The sequence below is a fragment of the Mustelus asterias genome, chromosome 2 (assembly GCF_964213995.1).
Source record: "Mustelus asterias chromosome 2, sMusAst1.hap1.1, whole genome shotgun sequence".
In the NCBI taxonomy this organism is placed as follows: domain Eukaryota; kingdom Metazoa; phylum Chordata; class Chondrichthyes; order Carcharhiniformes; family Triakidae; genus Mustelus; species Mustelus asterias.
Genome location: NC_135802.1, coordinates 150,568,291 through 150,590,365, shown reverse-complemented (window position 1 = coordinate 150,590,365; position 22,075 = coordinate 150,568,291). Strand labels below are relative to the sequence as shown.

General features: G+C 44.8%; 1 protein-coding gene across 10 annotated transcripts in view; it reads right to left on the bottom strand.

Annotated features, from left to right (window-relative positions):
• Nucleotides 1-1,829: 1,829 nt before the first annotated feature.
• Nucleotides 1,830-22,075, bottom strand: part of fhod3b (formin homology 2 domain containing 3b) — a 601,875-nt gene continuing 581,629 nt past the window's right edge. For 8 of the 10 annotated variants that reach the window (XM_078198392.1, XM_078198352.1, XM_078198371.1 and 5 more), the window contains 4 exons: nt 13,715-13,738; nt 8,107-8,287; nt 6,006-6,167; nt 1,830-2,698 (listed from right to left, as the gene is read on the bottom strand). In XM_078198392.1, the coding sequence (XP_078054518.1) occupies nt 2,616-2,698; nt 6,006-6,167; nt 8,107-8,287; nt 13,715-13,738 (450 nt within the window). In that variant the 3' untranslated portion in view covers nt 1,830-2,615. The remainder of the gene's footprint in view (nt 2,699-6,005; nt 6,168-8,106; nt 8,288-13,714; nt 13,739-22,075) is intronic. The other 2 variants (XM_078198382.1, XM_078198362.1) reach the window with 2 other exon arrangements.

Here is a 22,075-nt window from a genome sequence, read left to right as displayed (position 1 = left end):
TCATCTTGTAAACACTAGTTTCATTGGGTGCAATTTAACTCACCATCTGGGGCTTGCCCACTGGTCAGAGGGCTGGCGCGGGCTCCCATCAGTTCTATGGAAGAAGTCCAATGGTATTAAGTGCCACTCCTAACCTGCGATTTAGGACCCCCAATGCCAGATGTCGTGCCCACCAGGAGCTGCCAGTCAGAGGCTGGTAGTTGCTCATTGCCAACAGTGCCATCAAGAGCGATGGTAGCTGCCGGCAGCACACGCACCAAAGGTTCAAGGTCACAAAGGGACCCCAGGCCAAAGGTGGGTGAGGACAGAATGGGGGGTTGCGAGGTAGGGCTTGCAGGAGAGGGGGGCAGGGGATGGTTTGCAGTGGCCCACCCCCTCCTGCTGCCAGATCCCTCAGGTACAGAATGCCTGCAGGGTTTGCCGGGCGGTCTACGGGAGGTGCGGGAAACGCTGTGCCACTCCCGTTTAATCCCAAAGTCATCACTGAATTGTGGGCGGCTCAGGGAGAAATGAGGGTCAATTGGCTCTTTAAGAAGCCTGACTGGCATGCCGCTGCCCGTGGTCAGGAATCCTGCATCAGTCCCCTCTGCCCTCCAACCTAAATCAGATGGGGCAGTGCTGCCACTGAGGCAGAGTCTCTCACACAATGAAGTGGGCATGGCCGCCATGTTCCCCGCCACCATGGACTGTATTAAATCCAGCCTATTATAAACCTATATCTACACAAGGGCCCAAGTATATACTGATGGGCCGAATTCCAAACTGACTTGAATTTGTCATCCCCTTAAAACAGTTAAAAGCAGCTTCAAAGCACAACACAAAATGTTTTGACTTTGGATTCCTTACTGTCCAAACTTAATTGATAACATTGCTGTATGATTGAGAATACTCTCACTGCCATATTAAAACGATAATTCTTGTGGTCTATTCCACGCATCCAACCATCTTCAGCTTTCATAATATCATTTCACACACCCGGTGATGTACTGTCGCTTTCCTTGAAGCTTGTGCACAGTAATCACCTTACAGACTTGAAGTGAGTCTGCACAAAAATAGCAGATTCCCACAAACCACACATTACTCACATCTCACTCAGCTGGCAGTCTCCATGCTTATCCCATCTCCAGGACCTCAATTCTCCAAAGTACCTACCCCCAATGACTCCAAACAAGACCATTTTCAGTTTCAAGTACCCACTTCTTGTGCTAATCAGGTCGCAATAATCGACCTGTTTTGTACTAAGGAATTGGAGGTCAGCTTTCTGAATTTCAGGATTCATCTTGAATGTCTTTTCTTCAGTCCAGTGAGCCATTTTCCACTCTCAGGTATAATACCACACGAATGTTATTTAATGAACTACTTTACAGCTTAACGGTTGGTATTATGCAAGGTTAGTGCCTACGGAGAACATCCCTAGACTTTGAAAGCATCCCTCTTCCCATGAAATTCCGCCCCTATTCATTCCACCATGACCCATGAGCTTCCAGCAAGAAATCGAGTGATGGGCTACTCACGAAGCAACTACTATGCTGCTCCACAAAGTGTACAGCGGAAGCCACGGCCACCTCAGGGATTGGGGAAGAACTGTCCCAGTGGCTATCACGGACACATTCTTTCTGAATGCATTCAGAACACAATAAACAGCAACCAGCGCAAATCTTCACCCAAGAGGTGAGGCACAATGGGGCAAGATGGCCTCCGAGTTCTGATCCCCAACCAACAGAGTGCCACCGAAATGCAAACGCAATCACTTCCCTTACTGAACACCATTACTTTACCTTCTTTGACCAAAGCCAGTCAAGAGAAATTTTACTGCAATGCTAATTTTCGGAAAAAAATACAGTGCTATTAAGAAAGGCGAATTTCATCTTGCGTTTTACCGACACCAGCTCTTTTGGCCTTTAATATTCAAATGGGGCGAATAAGACAATAAAATGTTACCTGTTTCAGATCCGTTGCTGGTCCAGCTCTCGACATTCCATAATATTTAAAAGAGTTTTTTTAGAAAATATTGAACGCATATCAATAGCAATAATACTCCAGGGAGAAAAAAAAAATCAAAGAAGCAGCCCGCAAATATGAATACTTTGCAGAATTAAAGGATTCCTGTTAAAGACCATCTTAAATCCTGTTTGAGTGCAGGTTGGATAACAGTCAGATGAAAGATCTGACACACAGTTAGGTTTTTGGCCTGTCAGCATCAACACACTGTCTCCTTAACGCCTGGTGCTTACACTAATATGGTGCATGTTATTGCTACACAAGTAGGCCACAAGTAAAGCCAACGTAAACATACCTCGTACAACAGCTTACCGAATAAATTTTTCTAATCACTTCAGTTAGATACGAAAACCAAAAAGCAATACTTTTTAACCTAGGTATAAATATTTCTGAACAATCCTGATTTTAAATTTAAAAAAAGAAGCTGTCAGAACTTTAGTGCCAATACGCGACATCTCTCTCCAGCTCTCGTTTCTCATATGCATCATATGATGAGTGGAGCTGGGCGATGACTGGATGTCAGGAGCAGCAAATGGTTGCCAGTTGGATGTCTCTAGCTGTGCCTTGTCCACGTGCTACTGATGTCTCCTGCCTCAGTTCATGCTCAAGTCACTTCACACCTGCATCTCCGAGGTGCTGAGTAAGCCCAGTGCTTTGGCTTCCTCTGGTGTCAGGCCACTCTTCAATGTTCTTCTTACTGTAAAAGGGAGAAATTCACACATCAAGGAGGTCACATTTATTGTAACATGTCTTCTTCTGATGTCTGAAGAAACTCTGCCATTAGGCTATTGAGTTAGACGATCAGCCATGATCGCGATGAATGGCGGAGCAGGCTCCAAGGGCCTAATGGCCTCCTCCTGCTCCTATCTTCTATGTTTCTACAGTGTGGAAAGCAGAGCTTCCCTCACACCAGATATTTAAAGAGCAGTTCTCTCCATCTGAAGCAGTTAGGGAGCCAGGATGACAAAATGAGAACAGTGCAAACTATCTGAGGGATTCTCCGGCCTCCCGCCGCGTGTTTCCCGCTGGCGGGAAGTGGCGCCAATGACATCCCATTGATGTCACCCCAAGTCAGTGGGAAACCCACAGGTGGGGGTGCGCTGCCGGTGGACTGGAGAATCTTATCGGCATTAACGGCCAAAGAATTCTGGCCCATATATCTACAAATCAACATGGAGAGAAAAATAAAATGCTCCTCCCAGTTGTTCTTGCCTCATTAACAATGCACCAGTACCTGCAGTTTATTGAACAACAGATTTGCACTGGTGAAGCAATGTTGAGCGTCACGGAATATGTAGTTCATTAATGTCCTTTAAGGAGGGAAATCTGCTGTCCTTATCTGGTCCGGCCTACACGCGACTCCAGAGCTATAGCAACATGGTTGACTCTCAACTGCCCTCGAGCAACAGGGGATGGGCAATAAATGCTGGCCAGTCAGTGATGCCCATGCCCCACGAACAAATATTTAAAAAATCATTTTATATCTGTCTGCACAGAACAAGACGATGTTTCCCCACCATAAGGAAGGAAGCAAAGAGAAAGTGTATAGGATAAGAATGAAGATTAGGTACATAAAAAGGTTAGCAGTGCTCAAAGTAGAATGTCATTCTATCTGAATCATAGAATCACTACACTGCAGAAAGAGGCCATTCGGCCCATCGAGTCTGCACCAATCACAATCCCACCCAGGCCCTATCCCCATAACCCCACTTATTTACCCTGCTAACCCCCTGATACTAAGGGGCAACTTAGCAGAGCCAATCAACCTAACACGCATATCTTTGGGAGGAAGCTGGAGCACCCGGAGGAAACCCACGCAGACACAGGGAGAATATGCAAACTCCACACAGACAGTTACCCGAGCTGGGAACCGAATCTGGGCCCCTGGCGCTGAGAGGCAGCAGTGCTAACCACTGTGCCACCCCAAATACAAGGGGAGCAACCTATCCTTAACAGGTTGCACATGATACCTGATCGGCATTTATGCTACAACATCAAACCCCATACCGATTGTGTAAATGGAGGTATAGTTACATGGATATGGGCAAGTTTTGTAAGAGATGGGGAGAAGTTTTGGTTCGCTGGGTATCCATGCAAGTTATGCAGTTTTAACTACAAAGTACTCTCCTTTCTCCCTGCAGGGTCCTCGCTGGTAAGCCAACCTATTTCACAGGCTTGTCTCCCTGTCAGATGGGGCTTGGGGAGGGGGGCACTCCAGTGCAGGTTACAACTGCAGGTGCAGCTAAGGACCCTGCTGCTGCATTAGTGGGGAAATAGTAGAGGTATCTGACCTCCGATCCCATGGTATGGAGGAGCGGGAAATATTGGATTCATCAGCAGGGAAGAACACAAGCCTGAAGTCCAGGGAGCAGCACTACAGCAACTCTTGGCCCACAAGCAGTGCTCTAAAGACATGTATCTTTGTTCTGAAGCTGTCCTTGGCCTCCCTTGAGCTGCTGGGTTTCCTGAGGCCTGAGAAACATGGCCAACTACAGTTAAACGCTGAAAAATAGTTCAAATGTGGGGGCCCCAGTATCTTTATACATTTAAATGGCTGACTCAAATTCTAGATACTTCCATCTCAGCTGACCCCAAACCATCTGTGTTTTAAGAGTTGAAATTATCCCCAAAAAGTACAAGATTGAAGAAGTTTGGTAAATGTTTAGAAATACTGATTAGGGCTAAGTTGGAACCTTAATTCTCAATTTTGGGCACAGCATTTTATAGAGTGTGCCAGAGGGGCAGAGGGACAAAGAACAAAGAAACTTACAGCACAGGAACAGGCTCTTCAAGCCTGCATCGACCATGCTGCCCGTCTGAACTAAAACCCCCTATCCTTCCGTGGACCATATTTCTCCATTCCCATCCTATTCATGTATTTGTCAAGATGCCCCTTGAAAGTCACTATCGTATCCGCTTCCACTACCTCCCCCGGCAGCGAGGACATTGACTGTGAACCACTTCAGGGCCGAGGATGCTTTCATTAGGTGAGGTGACTCGAGAAGCTGGGATTAGTCTCTCCGGAACAGAGGAGCACGAAGTGAGATTTAATAGCAGCATTCAAAATCACAAATGGTTTTGACTGAATATGTAAGGAAAAGCTACTCCCAGTGTCTGAAAGAGTTGGTAACTAGAAGACAGAAGAGTAAAAAGTGCTAAAGGTGAGATAAGACTTTTTTTTTTTACATACACACTGCAGGTTATGATTATCTGGAACGCATTACCTGAATGTGTGGTGGAAGCAGATTAAATATTTTCTTTAAAAAAGTGGATAAATACTTCAAGGAAGAATTGAAGGTAATAGGGAAAGACCAGCAAAATGGGAATAACTGGATAACTGCCAAAGAGCCAGCATAGTAACGATGGACTGAATGGCCTTCATCTGTGCTTTCAGGTGCTTTGATTCATTAACACACAGTGTTTAACCAGAACTAAATGGTTTTTAATGAATGATTCAAAACTGCACAAAGACCGAGTCAGAAACTGCATGCTGTGATACAAAAAACAAGTTCTCAACTTCCATTCACATGTTCTGTTGGTCATTTAGCTCAGTCGGCTGGATGGCTGGTTCGTGATACAGAGCGATACCAGCAGCGTGGGTTCAATTCCCGTACCGGTTGAGGTTATTCAGGAAGGCCCTGCCCTCTCAACCTTGCCCCTCGCCTGAGGTGTGGTGATCCTCAGGTTAAAATGGCCGCCTGTCAGCTCTCCCCCTCAAAGGGGGACAGCAGCCTATGGTCACTTGGGACTATAGCGACTTTACAACATAGGCAGCCATACACGTCAACCATTTAACTCTTAGGGGTGGAAAATCAAAAACAAACATTAAAAAGGCAAAGTAACACAGGGAAGGGAAATAAACAAAATGCTGGAGACACGCAGCAGTACAGTGTGGAGGGAATATAACTCATTCCACAGTTCAGCATTGTATTCTTATCTCAAGAGTTTTTGGTATTCATATTGTAGTAACACGCTGAGCAGTCTGGGAAATAAAGGTCACTTACAAGACTTCCTGTTTGCACGTGACCTTTTCCTCTCTCTGGGTACAGCTCGTTGATTTGGCACTTGAGTCGCAGACTTTACAATCCGATCCATTATTTCATCTGCAGCATCATCTGTGGCATTAGGAGAATCATCATTGCCCGCAGTCCATGACCCGACACGGCCTGGAGGCAGCAAAACCCAGGTGGCACAATTAGAGATGTAGGATTTGCAGCTCTGTGGCTAAAGTGAATAATGCGGATTGGGTGGCCTTGATATTAACGGGGAGGCAGACAGGGAAGGAGAGAGAAAGGAGCCCTGCGCGGGTGGATATCTGACACACTTGAATCATTTTAGGCAAACTTCTGGCTGACCCGGGGGTGGGGGAAAACGAGAGGCTGAAGTCTGGTTACAACTGGGGCTGGGAGCAGCCTCAGGCAGTGATCGGGCTGGGAATGCAGAGCGTGTGGTTGGTCATAGAATCACAGAATTCCTACAGTATAGAAAGAGGCCATTCAGCCTGCACCAACCACCATCTCACCCAGGCCCTATCCCCGTAACCCCATGTATTTACCCTGCTAATCTCCTTGACACTAATTTAGCATGGCCAGTCAAACAAACCCGCATATCCTTGGAGTTTGGGAGGAAACCGGAGCACCTAGAAGAAACCATAGGCGGCACAGTGGTTAGCACTGCTGCCTCACAATACCTGGGACCCGGGTTCGATTCCCGGCTTGGGTCACTGTCTGTGTGGAGTTTGCACATTCTCCCAGTGTCTGCGTGAATTTCCTCCAAGTGCTCCGGTTTCCTTCCACAGTCCAAAGATATGCGGGTTTGGTGGATTGGCCATGCTAAATTTCCCCTTAGTGCGAGGGGGCTGGCTAGGGTAAATGCATGGGGTTATGGGAATAGGGCCTGGGTGGGATGGTGGTCGGTGCAGACTTGATGGGCCGAATTGCCTCCTTCTGCACTGTCGGATTCTACGAAACCAATGCAGACACGAAACTCCACACAGTCACCTGAGGCCGGAATCGAACCCGGGTCCCTGACACTGTGAGGCTAACCATTGTGTCACCATGCCGCCCATGGTTGAAGGCTTCCTGATAAGGCCGCCTGGTCTACAAGAAACACTCAAAGAGATTTGCTCCTAAGCAGGCGGCAGCATCTCCCGTCTCTGCTCGAATGTCAGCGGCCCGCAACTTTTGAACGGTGATTAGCTTCCCCCCCCCCCAACCTTTCACCTTGTTGGTGGCCTGGTTCGTGGCAGTAAAAATTAAACAGATGGGAATGGGATTGGGTTTGCTGCTGCTGATATTTTAACCCTGGCTCCACTCTATCCCACCTGGCGGATCTAGATTTATAGAATTAGTAGAATTGTATTCTTTATCCCCGAGCTCTAACTATCCAGGACGGCACAAAATTCAATTAGTAAATTGGATAAGAAGGGATTGAATCTAGCAGAGCAGACAATTTGGCACTCCATTGTTGCTCAGGCTGATGTCCAAGATTCCCCAGACACTGAGAGGCAGTCAGCCAGTTCACTGTCATTAATGACACAGAACGCAGTTTGTATTTGCTATTTTTTAAATAAGTGCTGCACATATTTCTGATGCTATGGGCACAGTGTGCTGCCACACAAAGTATTCCTTTAGAGAAAAGTCACAGAGGAACAACGGGGCAGTCCGCAGAGGGAAAGTCAGTCAAGGTTGCTCCTTCATGTCTCTTTCTGTGCTGGTTTACCTTTCTATTGAATGGCTTGTGTGGAAGGAGGGTTTTACAATTGCAACTGTAATGAAGGGAGGCTTAAGAATGAAGGACGTTTACATTTGGATTAACCCGAGGTTCATCCAGCGATACAAACAGTGGGATGTTTTCTTTGCAATGAGGCTGGTGTTTGGGTTGTCCATCATCAAGTTCGTCCCTTCCCTATCCTGAATTAGGAAAAATACCGCACAACAGCAGGGGAAGCTCAGCGAGATGTTAGGCAAAGAGTGGGAGGAAGTTAGTCAAGGGATTAGAATGGACTGGTTGGGCTAAAATAGTATTTACAGCTCCGTAAAAGACCATGCCAGAGTGGCACTGTTTGATGCGCAGCCTAAAAGTAGGGGGGGTTGGGGCTTTTACCTCGGTTGGCTCTTGTCCGGGTACGCACACCTGGCACAGCGCTGGTGACTTCGCCACTTGGTACCGAGGTTTTCAGCACAGCTTTCATGTTTTCGTGCTCGGCTGCCTCTTCTGCAGATTGCAATCCCTGCAGCTGGCTCTCACTCGAGACAGTGTCAGCGTTGCTGGAGAACTTTCCTGTCTGCACAACAAATCAGATACAGATAGTCATTCCTTTGGCAAGCCCAAAGCACGGGGCTTTCTTTCACACTCTATGCTTTTGCACAATGTGAGTCTATGAAACTGTGTCGATAAAAATACGCAACGAAAGGAACATTAATCGAGATCCCTTTGTGCAGCACTTTCGGGCTGAATTTTTGTCTGAGTGCAGGGGTGCATTTTAGTATATGAATGACCATATTTAAGATGGAGTTTTATTGTCCCTTTCTCAGAGGGGATCTTCCAATCCTGCTGAAGTCATAGAATCCTTAAAGTACTGAAGGGAGCCATTCAGCCCATCGAGCCTGCACTGACAACAATTCCATCCTATCCCCATAACCCCATATATTTACCCTGCTAATCCCCCCTGAAACTAGGGTCAATTTAGCATGGCCAATCAACCTAACCCGCGCATCTTTGCAGTGTGAGAGGAATCATAGAATCCTACAGTGTAGGAGGAGGCCATTCGGCTCATCGAGTCTGCACCGACCCCAATCCCACCCAGGCCTAATCCCCATAACCCCATGCATTTACCCTCGCTCGTCCCCCTGATACTAAGGGGCAATTTAGCATGGCCAATCAACCTAACCTGCACATCTTTGGATCAGAACACCCGGAGGAAACCCTCGCAAACACGGGGAGAACATGCAAACTCCACACAGTCACATGCGGTCAGAATCAAACTCAGAGTCCCTGGAGCCGTGAGGCAGCAGCGCTAACTACTGTGTCACCATGCCGTCCAAGTCAACAGCTCGCTGCATTTTCCGGCCCTCTCCCACTTCAGTGGGGCCATAAAATTCCGTCCTTAGTATTTTTTTTTTGGACGAAAACCGACTTTCCTTCACATTCCCAACCCCATGCCATTTTCCTCTGGCCTTTTTGCAAGTTGGGAATACCCAGTGTGCAAAATGGCACCCGCTGAGTTTGGGTACCTTGTTTTAAGCGTATGATGAAAATCAGATTTCCTCCCACACACCATTCTCGCTTCTCGGTGCGAGGTTTCGGAAGCCCATTAAGAGCACATCAGGTTTGGGAGCTCATGAAGAAAACGGAAAGCTTGCTGAGGGGCTGAGAACACCTCAAAACCAAAGTGTAAAGATTTTTGACATCTTTAAATGTCATATTTAAGCAACACAATGATTCATCACAGGATCTGTGCTGCTAAATTAAGTTGATCCTTACATTAGCCAGCATCATCTCAGTGTTTACATGTATTACAGTACTTTTGCAATGGAGAAAGTACCATAATGCATTATAAAGGATAAAAATAAATGTCCTCCACTGTCATGTTTTTGTGCTCGGATTTAATTGGACTGGTAGATTTGGCTGTGTAAAAAAATCTGCATCTGGAAGTTGAAAAAACTGTCTACATCTGATACCCCTCCATTAATTGACATTTTGACCACAATTCCCAATATTAAGAGATGTAAGAGGGCAGTTTTTGTCCACTTTGTTTTTTAACAATTTGTTTTTAAACTTTGTCGCAATTATGGGCGGAATGTTACCGTGCTGCTTGCCACGGGAATCATTTATGAGCTCGGACACAAAGGGGTAAATTTTCTCGTTCCACTGGCCACAGGAATTGTAGAGGGTGAGGAGCAGTCCTTGGAAAGGTCCGTTGTCCTCGGGCAGGACTTTCCGGTTTCGGGGTGAGCCCTTTGTGTCTGAGGTTCTATAATACGATTTTCAAACAGGCCTTGATTTAAGTTGTCAGCAGTCCCACTCAAAAACAAGCAAGAGCCACTTGAAAATGTCTAACTTGGGGTTCAAAGACGGGTATGGGACCCAGATGGCAAATGCTGTATTTCCTTGGATGCAGCATGGATGGGATATTGAGCATCCAAGTCAGCAGTTCTTAAAGGGACTACTACAGGCCTTGCCAAATAAGGGAAATCACTGTTTTCCTGAAGATTTTAGTGGAGCTAGATTGGAAGAAGGAACAGGTACTCCCTTCAATGACAGAGTTCTGTTGGATTTCCTTCTCCGCAAGCCATCCACTTTTGTCACCGCTCACTCATTGTTCATGTTAATTTGAGGCCTGACCATCACACACAGTCACCAGACAAGCATACAGCTCACTGCCTGATACGTGATAATCAAAAACTGCAGTCCTATATTTGACTGCCAAGTTTCTAGCCCTGACATGGAATCATAGAATCCCTACAGTGCAGAAGCAGGCCATTTGGTCCATCGAATCTGTATTGATGTTCTGATGGAGGATCCCACCTAGACCCTATGCACACAAGCCCACATATTTGCCTCATTAACCCCCCTCCTAACCTACACATCTTTGGACACTAAGGGGCAATTTAGCATGGCCAATCCACCTAACCTGCGCATCTTTGGACTGGGGGAGGAAACCGGAGCACTCAGAGGAAACACACGCAGAAACGGGGAGAACATGCAAACGTCACACAGGCTGTAACCCGAGGTTGGAATTGAAACCAGGTCCCTGGCGCTGTGAGGCAGCAGTGCTAAATTGCCCCTTAGTGTCCAAAGATGTGTAGGTTAGGGGGATTAGTGGGGCAAATATGTGGGTTTACTTGGATAGGGTCTAGGTGGGATGTTCCATCAGAAAGCCGGTGCAGATTTGATGGGCCGAATGGCCTGCTTCTGCACTGTGCCACCGTGCTGCCCCATTGAACCATTTGCCCGTAGGATAGAACATGGTAATGAGAGGAAAAACAAATCCAAAGCGATACAGATGCAATCTGTTACTGGACGAACCTTGTGTAAAAAGTTTACTCACCAAGTGAACAAGAGGGGAAGTAAGTGATTTAGTGTCTGAGGGCTGGTGAGCAGGGGGGAAGACTGCAGTATAATTGACCAAGCGAGGAGATGCATCAATAAAGGCTGTATGATATGACTGAACTGCTCAAGGCCGGTTTTCACCAAGGGACAAACAAGCCAGTAGACAGCTGCTTTCCTAGTAAAAAGCCTCTACTTGCAGCCCTGGGAATATTAATAATTTTGGCAGTTGGACCTTTTAGCTTCTGTTTTGTGTGTGTGCGGCAAAACTCCTGAAAATCACTGTATTTCAGCAAGAGGCCAATCTACATGGGCTTTCTACATGGGCTTTCTCAGCTCATAAAAATCACTAGGCCTGTTTATTTTGTTTTAAGAAAAAAAGGCAGTTTTTACTTCTATGTGCTTTTCCCAATCAAAACCTCTCTGGACTAAAGCAATTCATTTTCTCGGAAACCTTGTTGTTGAGGGTGCACTAATCCTAGGCCTTGGCCACCCCCACAGCAAACAAGGCAAGACTCAAATCGAACAATACGTCAGTGGATGGAGATGAACGAGGCACACAAGCAAGTTGCATCACTCACTGTCAACTTGCTTGTCAACTTCATATTTTAAAATGCTTTTTGCTTTTACAGTAACAAGATTTTTAATAAAAACAATAGTTAACTTTGATTGAAGTTAACTATTGAAGAGAGAATGTGCGAACTCCACCCAGTCAGAGACCCGAGGCCGGAATTGAATCCGGGTTCCTGGTGCTGTGAGGCAGCAATGTTAACCACTGTGCCATTGTGTCGCCAGACAGAATAAAGAAAAAGTACAAAAAGTACATTTATAAAAGTCCCCACAACTAAAATCTGTAGGAATGGGATTCCATACTTGTAAAAAAATTAGTTTTCAATTCTAGACCTGTTATTAGGCAATACTTTGAATGTAAAAGCCCTAACCTTTTGAGGCGAGATAGAATCCCTACAGTGCAGAAGGAGGCCATTCAGCCCATCGAGCCTGCACCAACAACAATCCCACCCCAGGCCCTATCCCCATAACCCCATATATTTACCCTGCTAATCCCCCTGATTCTAATGGACAATTTAGCATGGCCAATCCACCTAACTCAAACATTTTTGGATTGTGGGAGAAAACCGGAGCATCCAGAGGAAACACACGCAGACACGGGGAGAATGTGACAACTCCACACAGACAGTGACCCAAGCCGGGAATCGAACCTGGGTCTTTGGCGCTGTGAGGCAGGAGTGCTAACCACTGTGCCACCGTGTCACCCATGTAAAATCAGTAATTTTCTTCCATCAAAAAGTGTGTGGAAGGATCAATGGAATATTAATAGACCATCCTCTTAGTGCAATTACCATTAGCTGATCCATATCAGGAATACCAAATGGCATTTCAGCAGGGCAAACGCTCTCTTGTAATTTCCTACACTTGTTTATTGCTCACAGATTACATTGGTAAGAGACAAGACCTTCATTCTCATTAAATGGAAACTCTACGTCTAATCGTGGTATTAAACAGTATTGCAAATGACATTAAGGATGAAGGCAATTTTCTCAGGCAATACCATCAATCCATCTGACTGCCATTCAGCTAAAATGCAAACATATGGTAGCTTTTGAAAGAGGCCCAATCAATACAAAACTCTGGCAGTCACTCTTTACCCAACGTGCTGTTTATTAGAATCAGCAGTTCAGTGGAGGCGATGGCCTCGTGGTGTTATCACTCGACTATCAATCCACAAACTCAGCTGCTATCCTGGGGACCGGGTTCAAATCCCACACCAGCAGATGGTGGAATTTGAATTCAATAAAAAAATCTGGAATTATGAATCAGATGATCGTGAAACCATTGTCAATTGTTGGAAAAACCCATCTGGTTCACCAATGTCCTTTAGGAAAGGAAATCTGCCGTCCTTATCTGGTCTGGCCTACATGTGACTTCAGAGTCACACCAATGTGGTTGACGCTCAACTGCCCCTCTGAAATGGCCTAGCAAGCCACTCATTTCAAGGACAATTAAGTGCGGGCAACAAATGTTGGCCAGCCAGCAATGCCCATGTCCCACGAATGAGTAAAAAATAAAATTAGAGGTTATCTATTCAGCATTGAGAATAGTTTTGCTGCATGAATATGGGAAGACAGCAAGCGCACCTTTACCAGGCATGTATGGTGTTTCAAGAGATTTTGTGGATACATTTTACAGATGTCTGCAAATGAATTGATGTACAACAAAGCCAAAACTATTGAGAGATATTAACCATCAAACTTCATCAGCAAAGGAGTTCCAAATGCAGATGTCTGAATATGCGCTATAAGATTAAACAGGGATGTTGGGAAGTTTGAATGTTGGCTTTCAGCAGAAAAATACTGTGACATCTACATCTGGAAAGAATCAGGAACCGTCAAAATGATCAACCAACCAAGTTAGTGGATCAGAAATTCCCCAGGTATTAAAACAAGTGGAATTATGTTCTCAAAACACAGGGACACAAGACCAGTAGGTTAATGCCATTCGACAGGGTGCAATTCAACACAAGGGCTGTTTGCTCCCCATGTTGGCCATGCATTGTGGTAACAACACAGTTAGTATCAACGTTAGTGCTAATCAGTGTCCACAAGACAATGGTCACAGCAATCTGAAGCAGCAGCAGCCATACCTCACCATCATCTTCGTCATCAGTCTAAAAGGGAGATGGGAGGAGGAGAGGAAAGTCAAGGGGAATGACATGATATTCAGAAAGGAAAATTAACAATTCAAAATGTAACAAAAAGCATTTGCTAAATAAGTACAATGAATGGATGGCAACACATTATCCATATTACATTAAAGGTATATAGAGAAAGTCTGAACAGAGGCAGGTAGCACTGATTGATACTGACTAAACTACGGAGCTGGTAACTTTGTCTATTCTGATAGAAGTCATAAAATCTACAGTGCAGAAGGAGGCTATCTGGCCCATCGAGTCTACACCGACAAAAATCCCACCCAGGTCCTATCCCCGCAACCCCACACATTTACCCTCCTATTCCCCCTGACACTCGGGTCAATTTATCATGGCCAATCAACCTAACCTGCACATATTTGGACTGTGGGAGAAAACCGGAGCACCCGGGGGAAACCCACACAGAGAGAATGCGCAAACCCCACACAGACAGTGGCCCGAGGCTGGAATCGAACCCGGGTCCCTGTCGCTGTGAGGCAGCAGTGCTAACCACTGTGCCGCCCTGCTGTGCAATTCCATAGAACTCTTGCTTCACCCTTTTCATTTACTTTCTACAGCTTCAGTAGAATTCAGCAAATAACCATCGTTCGGTTGTCTCTTCACTCAGAGGTCACTAACCAAAAATCACGCCTCTCCCTCTTGCTTGTGCATCACTCAATCAGCTTAAATCACACTAAAGTTTTATCAGTTGTGTTGGATACCCAATTGAACATGGGTCAAGTCTTTCAGAGAGCTGGCCATGGCACAATGGTCCGAATGGCCTCCTTCTGCGCTGCATAATTCTATGCGCAATTTTGTCACATGCTCCAGTCTTCATTTAATCTTCCACTGAGTTACAACTCAGCAAGACTTCAGCTTAATTTTTCAATGGATTTCTTGAGCACCCGTTTTCAGAATGGCTGAAGGATTGACATCTGGCGAAGGAACATTGGGAGCAGATGATAAACAATGATCTAAAGGGGCAGATTGTGACAAAGCTGGAAAAGGTTTCTGAAGAGTGGAGTCAGACTATGCAAAGGCTTGAAAGCCAAACCAAATACCCTGAAGGTCAGTTGCTAAACAAATTAAGAGCCAGTAAGCTGGGGTGAGGGAAGACTGTAACTGCTCGATGCTTTGGTAATGAAGGGACACATTGGCATTTTCACAAGAGAAAGCTCCGTGTAGAGTTGAACAAAGTAACAAAGTTGTTCACCATCAGGCTCACCGGGAATGCACGTGGGGAAGCTCATGTGGTTAAAGAAAGCTTCTCAAATTAAAAGAAAAACTTCCTTTGAGTCGAGCAACTAAAGCACCTGAATTTCCCCAATATCTTCAGGGCTGAGCTGGAGAGGAGGTGGTGGTTTTGTGGCAAAACATGGACAGATTGTGTCCCTTCAGACGCAAATGAAGCAAACTAAATGATCCTCTTGTTCTGTGGGTTCTTCTAATCGAGATGTTTCAAGTTTTGACATTACAAATATTTTCGCAGCAAGTCTATTCTGCGCCGGTTGTAAGGCAGAAAGAACATATGGTTCTTGACGACAGAAATGGACAGGATTCCCAAAGATCAATGCACCTGATCGTAATAGGAAGAAGTCTTACATCACCAGGTTAAAGTCCAACAGGTTTATTTGGAATCCCGAGCTTTCGGAGCACTGCTTCTTCCTCAGGTGTGTGGATCTGTTCTCCTCCACTCCCCTGATGAAGAGGCAATGCTCCAAAAGCTCGTGATTCCAAATAAACGTGTTGGACTCTAACCTGGTGTTGTGAGACTTCTTACTGTGCCCATCCCAGTCCAAACCGACATCTCCACATCATGGCTCTGATTGTAATGGCAGAGGTCATTTAACAAATTCCAATGGTGTATAAATTGGCAGTGGGTTAAGCTATAATAGAAATTTATCGACGCGAGAGTCTAGTTCAAGAAAGGAAATCATAGAATCCTACAGTGCAGAAGGAGGCCATTCGGCCCATCGTATCTGCACTGACCACAATCCCACCCAGGCCCTATCCCCATAACCCCATGCATTTACCCTAGCTAGTCTACCCGACATTGAGGGTCAATTTAGTATGGCCAATCCACCTAACCCATACATCTTTGGACTGTGGGAGAAAACCAGAGGAAACCAATGCAGATATGGGGAGAACGTGCAAACTCCACACAAAGTGACCCAAGCCAGGAATTGAACCCGGGTCCCTGGCACTGTGAGGCAGCAGTGCTAACCACTGTGCCACCCATAATGAAATGACTGGCAGCCATGTGGGCATCGCCGGCGAGGCCAGCTTTTATTGTCTATTCGCAACTGGCCTGGAGAAGGTGGTGGTGAGGCACCTTTCAGAACTGCCACTAATCACGCCTTGTAGTGGGGGAGTTTTAGGTAACAAGTTAAACATTGTAGCTCTGTTACATACAATAATCATGGATATCCACTCCACCTGACGAAGGAGCTGTGCTCCGAAAGCTTATGGTATTTGCTACCAAATAAACCTGTTGGACTTTAACCTGGTGTTGTGAGACTTCTTACTGTACATACAATAATGGACAGAGGAAGGTAAAAACTTATTTCTTATAAACATGTTCACAAGACTGGGTAGGTACTGTGGTAGATACTGGTTGACCAATGTACAAGTCAAAACAAGTTGGAAGTTAAGGAAGAAAGAAGGAACTTATATTTGTAGTGTCCTTTTGTGATCTCAGGACATCCCAAAATTCCTTATAATTAAAGAAATAATGTAATCACTGCTGTAATTTAAGCAAGATATGTTCATCTTGGAAAGCTACTTGCGTATTGGTTGCATAGAAATAAATGCAGCTGCAAGTTTGATCCTAAACAGATAGGAGATAGGGTGTAAAGTTGAACAATATACAATTTAGAATTGCACACTTATTGGGACTTATTTCTCTGGAGCGTAGGTCTATAAAATAATGAGGGGCATAGATCAGCTAGACAGTCAACATTACAAAATTAGGGGAGTCTAAAACTAGAGGGCATAGGTTTAAGGTGAGAGGGGAGAGATACCAAAGGGTGCAGAGGGGCAATTTATTTTCATACAGAGAGTGGGGAGTGTCTGGAACAAGCTGCCAGAGGTACTGGTAGAGGCGGGTACAATTTTGTCTTAAAAAGCGTTCAAACAGTTACATGGATAAGATGGGTATAGAGGGATATGGGCCATATGTGGGAAATTGGGACTAGCTTAGTGGTTAAAAAAAAAGGGGCGGCATGGACAAGTTGGGCCGAAGGGCCTGTTTCCATGCTGTAAACCTCTATGACTCTAAACAGGTAGAACATAGGGTATAAAGTTGAACAATATACAATTTGGAATTGCGCACTTGTTGCCAATGACTATTCGCCCTTCTGCTTTCAAGAAATCTTCAGCTGAGATAGGAATATTCAGACCAGCTGCGAGCAAAGCTAACACTTGCACATCCTGCACCATCAAACCATGGAATGAATGCTGAAGGAATGCAGTGAGACACGGAAAATTGCCTCATCCAAAGTACAGTGTTCGTTTAACAAAGGGAACCTGATAAAGCTTCATGCCATGAGAAGACTGCAACTGAAAAGCCATTATTAGAAATATGGGCCAGAATTCTCCGACCTCTCCTGCGGCTGGGATTCTCCAATCCCGCTGTCCAGATGGAGTTTTGGCTGAGCGCCAAATTCTCCATTCTCCCTGGCAGTGGTGTCAAAGCAAACGAGATCAGAGAATTTCGGCCATCCACGGTGATGAATTGTCGAGACATTTGTCTACCCAAATTCTGCCCTCAAGTGGGAAAGGAGCAGAATTCTTTCAGCAGTCACTTGATTTAGAGCCATTCAGCTTTGGATGTTTTTTGCAGGACTGGCACAGTTTCAAAAAATATTATCAACATCAGACTTGGCTTGAGTGGTAGCACTCATAACTCGATCACCACTCCAGAGATTTCAACACAGAATCTAGGCTGACACCTCAGTGCTGCAGGAGCATTGCAATGGGAGCAGTGCCATCTTTTGGTTGCAATGTTAAACCAACACAACACCTCATGTGCCCTCTCAGATGGAAGTAAAAGCTTCCACGTCACTATTATAGCGTAGGGGAGGTTTCCCACCATCCAGGCAATGTTTACGCCTTAACCAACAGTTAAAAACAAATGATTTAGTCATTCCCATGTCGCTGTTTGTGGAACTTTTCATACACAAAATGGTGGCCAGATTTTTGACATCTTTAAATGTCATATTTAAGCAATGCAATGATTCATCACAGGATCTGTCCTGCTAAATTAAGTTGACCGTTACATTAGCCAGCATTATCTCAGTGTTCACATGTATTACAGTACTTTTGCAATGGAGAAACTATCATACACAAAATGGTGGCCAAATTACCCACGTCACAGTTCAAAAGAACTTTGAGCATAATGTGCTTTGCAGTGTTGTTTACTGAGGTTTGATACAGAGGTTGGATACTTTATAAATGCAATCCCTTCTTTCTTTTTAAATATTTTTTAGGAGGAGATATTAAACCGAAGATACAAGAGATCCCATTGTGGCCGGAGGGCCGACTACAACGATTATTGCAACAACTACAATAACAACGGCAATATTAGCTGTAAGGGCAGTTGCGACAATGAGAGTCAAGCATGTCAAATTTGGTCAAGTTACAATTAAACACAGATGCGAGTTAGAAGGATGCAGGAGTCATGGCCTGTCCTGTGAGCTGTAACCTGACACTTCCTGCATTGACCAAATATGGATAGTTGTTTGAGCTGTGCTGCACGTATCAGAACCATTACTACCATATATGGTGAGGCTATGTAATTTGCATGCAACTTGGCATAAACATTATGAAGGTGTTTACGAGTAACTCCATTGGCCGTGATCAAACATTGTGATCAGTTTCTGGTGATATTGTTGGCTGAGGGCCAGAGAACTTTCTGGAAGATGGGGAAAGTGTGGAGAAAGAAAAAGGGGTCTTTCAGCCTTTGTCTCCAGTATGGCTCGAGAACCACCATCGCAAGTGAGCCCTGAAGAAATATCTTCAGAAAAGACAAAAGAACCACAAGGAAGAATCTACATAGGAACGGACCTGGCCAGTTTGCTCAAATCAGGCAGTATTTGTTTTTACTTAAAGGTTTAGTGTTAAAGTGAAATGAGTGTTGCAACGGTATGAATTTATGAGTTTTGGCATAAATAAACAAAAGATTGTTCAAGTGAATTTGAGTTGACTCCTGTCTTTGGTTTGTCATACTAAAATAAGTACCTGGAAAGAAGTTTAAGTTTACAGTTGGATAACACCATGTTATCATTAATGTTAATCCTTGATTTTATTCCAATTGTTGTTGATTAACATTCAGTTATTCCACTGTTCATTATGGCATCTTTCTACATGCACATAGTGGTGCAGTATTTTGGGACACGCTGAAGATGCAAAAGGCACTGGCCTGAATTTTCCGTAAGAGTTTTAACAACACCAGGTTAAAGTCCAACAGGTTTATTTGGTAGCAAATACCATTAGCTTTTAGAGCGCTGCTCCTTCGTCAGATGGAGTGGAAATGTGCTCTCAAACAGGGCACAGAGACACAAAATCAAGTTACAGAATACTGATTAGAATAGGGATTCGCATTCTAATCAGTATTCTGTAACTTGATTTTGTGTCTCTGTGCCCTGTTTGAGAGCACATTTCCTCTCCATCTGACGAAGGAGCAGCGCTCCGAAAGCTAATGGTATTTGCTACCAAATAAACCTGTTGGACTTTAACCTGGTGCTGTTAAAACTCTTACTGTGTTCACCCCAGTCCAACGCCGGCATCTCCACATCCTGAATTTTCCGCCCATTTCCGCCCAATTTCCCGCGCACACTTAGCGCACAATTCTTGCTGCGAGCGGCTCTGGAATGTGATTTCACACCCATTGGCCAATTAATGTGCAGCCAGTATGAAACGTGCACTGGGAAAGGCTGAGCGCTGCCAGGGAGGGCGGGCACCAAGGGAGAGCATCGGGCTGGCACATCCATTCTGTTCCCTCAGGAGGAGAGCCGCTGCGGAGCTGCCTCAGGGAGCTCTTGACCCATGAAAAAGAAACAGCAACGGAAAAACTGAAAAGAGAGTCAAAGGCAGCACAATCAAACCCAAACCTCAGACCCAAACAACTTTTTAAACTTTAGTTCAGCCCCGACATTTCATTCCCCCTCACCCTCCAGATCGAGATTAAAGTTAAAACGTCAAGGCTGCTTGGCCAATCAGTCCACTCGCCAACCCATAAAAGCAGATGGGCCGTGTAAAATTCTGTTCAGTTGGCCCTTTAATGGGATAAATTGCCTGCTTTGTCAGCAGATGCACTTCTGACTCTCTCACGCATGCCACCGAACAAAATATTGCTCAAGTGCGTGACGATGTCAGGACACGCGTCCAACATCTTCTCGCACGATTTCGCGCGGTTCTGGGTCTGGCGTATGTCCAGCTGCCTGAGCAACGCAAAATTCTCACGATTATATAATTGGACTTTTTTCCCCTCTCGTAAATCATTGGGGTGTTTAGCTGAACGGTGAATAACTTCAAATCTAATCAATTGGCTTCTTTGAAGAAATGGCATCAACAGTGCACCCATTGACTGCCATCATGTACCATTCAAAGCTGTGTGGGAGCTGCATAAACCCACTCCCACTCCCACCAGCGGAAACAAGGACAGCTGGTTGTAACCGTCTGGTGTAGTGTCTTTGGTATGCTGCCTGTTTGGAGGATTTTCTTCATCGTACTGTATACTTTCGTTGACTATTCTAAGCACAGTGACTGATGATATTCAAACCATTTGAAAGTACTAAGCAAAGCTTTGCATCATAAAATAATCCCAGTCCATACCCTCTGATCCAAATTTGCACTGATAAATTTTGGCCCAGAAACAGGGTATTAACATTAATTTTGTTACATATAAACAATTTTAATCAGTGCTCGAGATAGGGAGCACTAGATTCCCTTGAAGTGATGACAGAGCATTACTGCTTTATGCAAACACACAAAAAATTTTTTGTCCCTGGATAAGTTCAGAAGACCAGGCAATACTCGGTTCTCATTCTATTCAAAAAAAAAGGGAGGATAAAGGTGATAATAACTATTTATGGGTGGCACCGTGGCACAGTGGTTAGCACTGCTGCCTCACAGCACCAGGGACCCAGGTTCGATTCCCGGCTTGGGTCACTGTCTGCATGGAATTTGCACATTCTCTCCATGTCTGCATGGGTTTCCTCCGGGTGCTCTGGTTTCCTCCAACAGTCCAAAGATGTGTGGGTGAGGTGGATTGGCCATGCTAAATTGCCCCTTAGTGTCAGGGGGACTAGCTAGGGTAAGTGCATGGGGTAATGGGAATAGGGTCTCAGTGGGATTGTGGGTGCAGACTCGAAGGGCTGAATGGCCTCCTTCTGCACTGTAGGATTCTATGACTCTATGATACAGGCCTAACATCTATGGCAGAAAAAATCTAAAAAGACCATAATGCCAGATAACATTATTTACTAGTTCTTGCACTGTCACTGGATCAAAATCCTGGAACTTCCTTCCTAACAGCACAGTGGGTGTACCTACACCACATGGGTTGTGATGATTCAGGCTCATCACTGCATCCTTGAGGGCAATTAGGTGTGGGTACTAAGTGCTGCCCAGCCAGCAACATCCACACCCTTTGAAAGAAGAAAGAAATAAATTGTCACTTGGGTTACAGATTGGTTAAGGATAAATTATGTCTGATGAACTTGACTGAGTTCTTCAAAAGAAACAAGGGTTTATGTTTTGTCTATTGGCTATCAAACAAAGTTTGTTGAAGTGTAACAGATTGGATTGCTAGTGTCGAATACCTGGGTACACACAACACTAGGCACTAAGAGTACTCAGGCTTCCAAGCTGTAATTACTTATGCACAAGTGAGAACACAGCACAGCGCAAAGCATTGCAAGGTGTTCTGTCGATTCAAACAGAAAATGTAACAGTTATAGTTCATCATATCTTGCCCTTTGGAATTGCGTTATTAAAAGGAAGTTATTTTCATCCTGTGGCCTAGGCTGAAACACAGTGTTTATGGAACTAACATAAGGTTCAGATTAGTTGCTTATTCTGAGTACGCAAGCGCTGGCCTCACAGAAGGCCTTGTTTGCTAATAAACATTTTTAATACTTGAGATGGAAAGATGTTTGTCATAACTTAATTTCCACAATTGTTGTAACTTAATAACTGGAATTACAACTTAATTATTTTCACACTTGCAAGGGACAATTCCAATGGGTTAAAGGGACAGTGGCAATGTTTTTTTCAGACTGGAGAGAAATATGTTGATATCCCTCAGAAACTGCT